General features: G+C 42.9%; 1 protein-coding gene across 2 annotated transcripts; it reads left to right on the top strand.

The window, feature by feature from the left end:
• The first annotated feature begins 101 nt into the window (after nt 1-101).
• Nucleotides 102-6,647, top strand: LOC106572360 (transcription factor E2F1). 2 transcript variants are annotated; one of them, XM_014146423.2, is made up of 7 exons: nt 102-1,525; nt 1,692-1,794; nt 1,914-2,133; nt 2,332-2,484; nt 2,600-2,714; nt 2,871-3,102; nt 4,946-6,647. In XM_014146423.2, exons 1-7 carry the CDS (start codon nt 1,280-1,282, stop codon nt 5,209-5,211), a joined length of 1,335 nt encoding a protein of 444 aa, XP_014001898.1. In that variant the 5' UTR covers nt 102-1,279; the 3' UTR covers nt 5,212-6,647. The 2 variants fall into 2 exon arrangements, with proteins under 2 accessions (XP_014001898.1, XP_014001897.1); XM_014146422.2 differs by having other exon boundaries at nt 2,600-3,102.
• Nucleotides 6,648-8,084: the final 1,437 nt, after the last annotated feature.

Genomic DNA, 8,084 nt, shown 5'->3' on the forward strand with positions numbered 1-8,084 from the left:
TGGGAGCCAATGACAAGTCTGGGAAATTCTGACGTTAGAGGGGCGCATTCGCCCAACCAATAGAAATCGTGATTTTCATGCACGTGCATGTTTCGCGGCAAAAATATTTGGCGCGTAAACCTCAACACTTGTTCTGATCAGCTGGAACAATAACAACAATAACACCGTCGGTTTGGCGCTCAGATTATAACTTTTATGGATGGACTTCAGTCAAGGTGATCCATATAATTTGTTTATAGGATATGTAGACTGTCGGATTGGTTCCTGGGTATGCTGACCAAACGACAGGGTGAAGAACTGAGTTTGCTGGTAACGTTACTGCAGCAAGCTAGCTAGCATTCTAAGGTGCCCTAATTGTCATTTGAAAGGATGCGTAATAAATCCAGTTATTCGTCCAAGGTAGCTGAACTAAAAGTTGACGTTAGTGCAATATTGCGTTAGGAAGAATACAAGCTATTTAGGTTGCTGATTTGTTTGTAGCTAATATGTTGCTGGTACATTTTGTCTGAAACTGAATTGGCTTGCGTCTTCTGTCCCATCCTAACCCTGAAGCGAACACAACCACTTTTCTTGGCTAACAATACCAGCTAGGTAGCTAACTAGAGTAGCTAAGTTTTTCTAGGTCGTTGCAGTATTCAAGGAACTCTGCTTGCTAGCAACACAGTAAGCAAGTGATGAGTTGTGTTTACAAACTGTACCAAACGAGCGTTATTTTGATGTCAACTAACGTTAGGTAGCGATTTAGCAATTGACAAAGGGAAAGTAGTTGATAGATGTGGCCAGGCCTCACCGGACTCTCATTGTAAATATGAAAACAATAGATTGCATAGAAAAGCTAGCAGCGAGTTAGCACGCTAGCTAACATTGATGCATGTTTATTTCACTTTTGTAAACTATAGATTAATTATTCAATATAACAATTTATCTTGTATAGTTACGGACTGTAACTACAATCTGCTAGACTGCAGCTGTCAGAAAGCGCAACAACTGTCTCTAAAGTTATATTATAGCTGGCTAAATGTGAGGAAGCATTACCATGCATTTTTGATTTTGTGAGTTTTAGTTGTTGACGCTTGATTGTCAGTAAGCTAATGTTAATATTAGACATGCTTAACCTCGGTATTTGTAAACCAACTCTTCTAATACGTTTGCACTATTATTCTCACAAATTAGACATGACTTGTGTTAGAAGGTGCTGATAGTACCATATCAAGCCATTGGACTTGAACTCTGCCACAAAAGACAATTTAGGGGACTTGAGCACCCAGTTGTGTGTGCCATGTCAGAGGCACTCGTATCAGGTCAGACGTCGGAGGATCTTTTGGCAGACTTTGAGTCTCTTTTGAATGCTGGGAGTATTGACCTATCAGAGAACCACCAGATAGTCATAATTTCCACCCCCAGCAATGTGGGCTTAAACTCAGCTGTCCCCAGCAACACTGGAGAGATCCTCCTGTTCGCTACCCCCCAAGGCCCTGCGGATGTGGTCCAGGACCAGCGACGGCCAACTCTGGGACGACCTCCGGTAGGTAGCTAACTGACCATTTTGATATGGGTGTTGGCCGGGGTGGGAATATGATGTAAAGTTATCCCTGTACAATGACTGCAGAAAGTGTGTCTGTGTGAGAAAGAATGATCTGTGGCATCCACACTAACTTTGTACCTTTGTTCCCCCCCATAACTTGTTTCAGGTGAAGAGGAAGCTGGACTTGGACAGTGATCACCAGTATGTCAGCACCTCTCGCCCACCTTCTCTTGGGAGGGCCCCAACGTCCACACCAGCACCACCCAGAGGTACAGACCCCCTGTTCACAATTCAAATATAACTATTCATTTGAATTCAGTTGTAACTATTATAATTTTGGCCAAAGACAATAAATAAAAGTATTTTTATTAATGTGTCCCGCTCTCAGTTCCAAAGCCTTCGACAGAGAAGTCTCGCTATGACACATCTTTGAACCTGACCACCAAGCGTTTCTTGGACCTGCTAGCACAGTCTCCTGACGGGGTGGTGGACCTAAACTGGGCCTCACAGGTCCTGGAAGTGCAGAAGAGACGCATCTATGACATCACCAATGTCTTGGAGGGTATCCAGCTCATCTCCAAGAAATCAAAGAACAACATACAATGGCTGTAAGTCTGGACTCTCATACTGTACAGTATGACAATATCAAAAGTGTGTTCTGGCCTTTCTGGCTTACAATCCATATTGTCTCAACAGCCTCTACAGATATTATTCAATACATACAATACACCATCATCAGTGATTCCACAGGATATGTGTATTAGTTAAAAAATAAAAACATTATCCTAACATTCTCTTTGTCACAGGGGGAACCGCATTGATGGAGCGTCTGTTTCCCGTTACCAGGACCTACAGAAAGAGGTCTCTGATTTGACACAGGCGGAGGAGAAACTGGATGAGCTCATTACCAAGTGTAACTTCCAGCTCAGACTCCTCACTGAGGATACCCAGAACAAGAAATATCCTTTTGTGTCTTGTCTGTCTTTCTCTTTGTGTGTCTGTGCTTTTTGTATCTACTGTATGTATTTGAATATGCATTATAGGTCAATGTTTTTTTCTTTAACATAATTGCACGTTGGGTTATTTGATGTGCCAGGATCTACGGAAGTCTTTTGACTCTCCTGACCAGCTGGTGATGGTCATCAGAGCCCCTCCAGAGACCCAGATGCAAGTCTCAGAGCCCAGTGAGGCATGTGGGAGGATAATAGACCAATGGATGCTTGCTCAAGACTCTTTTTCTGGACCAAATACTGTATTCCAGCTAATGTGGTTTACATACCAACCACAAGTATTGAATTGTATCCTCTCTGTTTCAATAAAGTATTCCTTTGTTGTCTTCTGGCAGGGCTATCAGGTCTCCCTGAAGAGCACCCAGGGTCCCATCGACGTCTTCCTTTGTCCAGAGGACATTTCTGGTGTCTGCAGCCCAGTGACAGGCATCAGCCCTTCTAAAGCCACATACCAGATAATGCCCCAGCCTGCAGAACAACCACAGTGCAGCTCCACACAGGAAATGACATCGTCAACAGCTGCGTCCCAACAGAACTCCTCTCCACTGCCATTGTTTCGTGAAGCGGGTAAGCTGCTCTCACTAGTGTCACACTGTCACCCTGATAGGTTCAAGAATGTCAGAGATTTCTTCCAAGAAATCCATTAAAGCACAACTGAAGGCAATAAGCAACTTATCTGATAGAAAACAGCTTATGGGAATCAATATTGGTCAGAAACACAAGGTGAGACAGACTACTCAGTAGCGTATTGTACTTTGTTTACATAAGACATCACGTCACACATTTTATTACATGAGAAATACTGCACCTTAGGTAGATTTAAATTGCCCGACCAAAACCTATGCGATAACGTCAGTTAATTACACATTTCTTGAGTTGTATTACAGTGCATTTTGTTACGTTACAGCCTTATTCCCGTTACCAGGACCTTATTCCTGTTACCAGGACCTTACAGCCTTATTCCCGTTACCATTCCTAAAATTGAATATTATTTTTTTCCCCTCATCAATGCCCCAAAATGACAAAGCAAAAACAGGTTTTTAGACATTTTTGCAAATGTATAAAAAATACAAAACTGAAATACCTTATTTACATAAGCATTCAGACCTTTGCTATGAGACTCGAAATTGAGCTCAGTTGCATCCTGTTTCCATTGATCATCCTTGAGATGTTTCTTCAACTTGATTAGAGTTCACCTGTGGTAAATTAAATTGATTGGACATGACTTGGAAAGGCACATACCTGTCTATGATCCCACATTTGACAGTGCATGTCAGAGCAAAAACCAAGCCATGAGGTCAAAGGAATTGTTCGTAGAGCTCAGAGACAGGATTGTGTCGACTCACAATTCTGGGGGAGGGTACCAAAAAATGTCTGCAGCATTGAAGGTTCCCAAGAACAGTGGCCTCCATCGTTATTAAATTACTCTTCCTAGACCTGGCCGCCCAGCCAAACTGAGCAATCGGGGGGGGGAAGGGCCTTGGTCAGGGAGGTGGCCAAGAACCCAATGGTCACTCTGACAGAGCTCCAGAATTCCTCTGTGGAGATGGGACAACCTTTCAGATGGACAACCATCTCTGTAGCACTCCACCAATCAGGCCTTTCTGGTAGAGTGGCCAGATGGAAGCCACTCCTCTGTAAAAGGCACATGACGGCCCGCTTGGAGTTTGCCAAAAGGCACCTAAAGGACTCTAACCATGAGAAAAAAGATTCTCTGGTCTGATGAAACCAAGATTAAACTATTTGGCCTGAATGCCAAGCGTCACGTCTGGAGGAAACCTGGCACCATCCCTACGGTGAAGCATGGTGGTGGCAGCATCATACTGTGGAGATGTTTTTCAGCGGCAGGTGCTGATAGACTAGTCTTGATCGAGGGATAGATGAACGGAGCAAAGTACAGAGAGATTCTTGATGACAACCTGTTCCAGAGTGCTCAGGACCTCAGACTGGGGCAAAGGTTCACCTTCCAACAGGACCACGACCCTAAGCACACATCCAAGATGACGCAGGAGTGGCTTCGGGACAAGTCTGAATGTCCTTGAGTGACCCAGCCAGAGCCTGTACTTGAACCCGATCCAACATCTTTGGATAGACCTGAAAATAGCTGTGCAGTGACGCTCCCCATCCAACCTGACAGAGCTTGAGAGGATCTGCAGAGAAGAATGGGAGAAACTCCCCAAATACAGGTGTGCCAAGCTTGTAGCGTCATACCCAAGAATACTCAAGGCTGTAATCTCTGCCAAAGGTGCTTCAACAAAGAACTGAGTAAAGGGTCTGAATACTTGTTTTTCTTAATGAGCAACAGAGAAACCCATACAGAATCGGTGCGTTCAGTCGCTCTTTAACATTCCTCAATGGCTATTGGCCGTGGTCACTGAAACTGCATTTCCATTTCTTTTTTCCTTTACAGGAGCAGTCCTGGAATGTGATCCGTTCCCCAACTTGGGAGTGCTGCCAGAATTTGACCTTTCACCCTTGTCATCCTCTGACTTCCTCAGTGGGGAGGGCCTTGGTAACCCACTGGATGGGTTCATCAACTTGTCCCCTCCACAAAGCCACGGCTACCACTTTGGCCTAGATGAGCATGAGGGCATCACTGAACTGTTTGACTCTGACTTTGGAGACTTCACCCCACTAGAGTTGGGGTGGAGAGAAACACCCACAGAACAAGAATGAGGTTGTATCTCTATGGAAACACCCAAAACACACCCTTTTCCCCTATCAGAAAAGTATTCCCATGTGGCTATAATACAGAATTGTACAGCACAGACAGTAATGGCACTTAAGTCGTCTAGCAAAAGAGGTTAGCTTTCGATGGCTATTTAATTTATTTCTATACAGATAATGTTTTTGTACCAAGAATGTTTTTTTAATATTTTTTTCTTCTAAGTGGCTTGTGAAGATGTACTTGTGGGATATGGACTTATCAGCTTGGAAGCTAATACTGAATTTGTTATATTAGGTAGGCATTTTTGCCATAGTCTCAGGTGTAAGGAAGAGCTTGACTTTTCCGCTAAGAGTTGGGTTTCAGATGCATTTTAAGAAGTCTTACAGTATGTTGGCCAATGGTAATGGCAGGATATAGCCTATGTAGGTTAAGAGACCTTTTTATAGATGAAGTTTGGGATGGGGGTTGGGATGTCATGCCTTAAAGCAGTGGTTCTCATTCCTGGTCCTGGGGACCCAAAGGTGTGCACATTTTAGTTTTTGCCCCAGCACTACACACCTGATTCAAAGCCTTTTGATGAGTTGATCATTTGAATCAGGTGTGTAGTGCTAGGGCAAAAATAAAAATGTGTTTCCCTTTGGGTCCCCAGGACCAGGATTGAGAACCAGTACCTTAAAGGTAAGATTCACCCATTTTGAATGTTATATTGTTTTTGTGCATCTCTGAGCGATGTTCTATCGATTCCCGGGGTCCTTTCATGTTTTCACGTGTATCTAAGCTATTGCCTTTTCAATTTTGAGATGCACAAAAACGCTTACATTCAAAATGGCCGAACCTTTCCTAATGACCAATAAGAAAATATTATCTCTTAAAATCTGTCCATATTGGTCTACAGTTTGAATATATTGTTTTACCAGGCTTTACATTTGGTTGATTGTCAGTCATACATTATATCACAGTTTGTCGTTATCATGAACCTTATCACAGCTCCTTTTCTGCAGGTCTTATGCAGTGCCTTATATAAAAAAGTGTTGGATGGATTCAGTTCAGGTGTTATTCTGTGTCTATAATTGAGGTGTTTGAATGAAAGTGTTAGATTTGCATTTCTTAACAGCAAATTGTGGATTACTACTATTTGGGGCTGTCAGGCTACTGTACTTGAGAATTCAGCCACTGTGTTAAAAGTGCTTAAGGGAATTTAACTCTGTAATCAATTTCACATTGTTCAGCGCTTTGTTTTATAACAACATTACAAAATGAACTTTTTTTCCCCCACAAATTCAGTGGTGAAAATGCTTACTTGTACCAGACCGAGTGGTTTATCAAGCATGTATTTTGTATCAAATTAGTTTTTTGAAGAATAAAAACATTGCTATATGGGGCAGTTGATGATAAAAAATAAAGTGAAAACAAACTGTGAAGAGTTCCATTAGCGTAAAACAGATATTTCTAGTTCCATCCCGTTGTTTAAGTGACCAGTGAGCTGAGATAAGGCGGGGCTTTACCTAGCAAAGACTTATAGATGACCTGGAGCCAGTGGGTTTGGTGACAAATATGAAGCGAGGGCCAGCCAACAAGAGCATACAGGTCGCAGTGGTGGGTAATATATGGGGCTTTGGTGACAAAACCGATGGCACTGTGATAGACTACATCCAATTTGCTGAGTAGAGTGTTGGAGGCTATTTTATAAATTACATCGCCGAAGTCAAGGATCGGTAGGATACTCAGTTTTACGAGGGTATGTTTAGCAGCATGAGTGAAGGAGGCTGTGTTGCAAAATAGGAAGCTGATTCTAGATGTAATTTTGGGTTGGAGATGCTTAATGTGAGTCTGGAAGGAGAGTTTACAGTCTAACCAGACACCTAGGTATTTGTAGTTGTCCAAATATTCTAAGTCATAACCGTCCAGAGTAGTGATGCTAGTCGGGCGGGCAGGTGCGGGCAGCAATCGGTTGAAGAGCATGCATTTAGTTTTACTAACATTTAAGAGCAGTTGGAGGCCACGGAAGGAGAGTTGTTTGGCATTGAAGCTTGTTTGGAGGTTTGCTAACACAGTGTCCAAAGAGGGGCCAGAAGTATACAGAATGGTGTCGTCTGCGTAGAGGTGGATCAGAGAATCACCAGCAGCAAGAGCGACATCATTGGTATATACAGAGAAAAGAGTCGGCCCGAGAATTGAACCCTGTGGCACCCCCATAGAGACTGCCAGAGGTCCGAACAACAGGCCCTCCGATTTGACACACTGAACTCTGTCTGAGAAGTAGTTGGTGAACCAGGCGAGGCAGTCATTTGAGAAACCAAGGCTATTGAGTCTGTTCTTTTTGAGAGAAAAAAATATTACTTGTTAAACAAAATCTCTTGTAGCTCAGTATTTGTATGTGCCAATAATTCTGGACCTCACTGTATATTGCAATATATGGCACTTCTGCGTGTACATAACTAATTTACATTTTTGGCTAAATTATCATTAAAATCAGGCAAGCAAAAAAATACTGATCGGCAAGTGCCTTTCAGAATTTAATCTCAATCCCTGGTTCAAGATATAAATAATTGAAATGTCACTGAGTTTTAATGTGTTCTTTAATTCACTGAGTGTACAAAACATTAGGAACAGCTTCCTAATTTGAGTTGCACTCGCTTTTGCCCTCAGAACAGCCTCAATTTGTCCGGCATGGACTCTACAAGGTGTCAAAAGCGTTCCAAAGGGATGCTGGCCCATGTTGAGTCCATGTTGAGTCCAATGCTTCCCACAGTTGTGTCAAGTTGCCTGGATGTCCTTTGGGTAGTGGACCATTCTTGACACACACGGGAAACTGTGGAGTGTGAAAAACGCAGCACCATTGCTGTTCTTGACACACTCAAACCGGTGCGCATGGCACCTA

This window comes from Salmo salar, chromosome ssa15 (genome assembly GCF_905237065.1).
Source record: "Salmo salar chromosome ssa15, Ssal_v3.1, whole genome shotgun sequence".
NCBI lineage: Eukaryota > Metazoa > Chordata > Actinopteri > Salmoniformes > Salmonidae > Salmo > Salmo salar.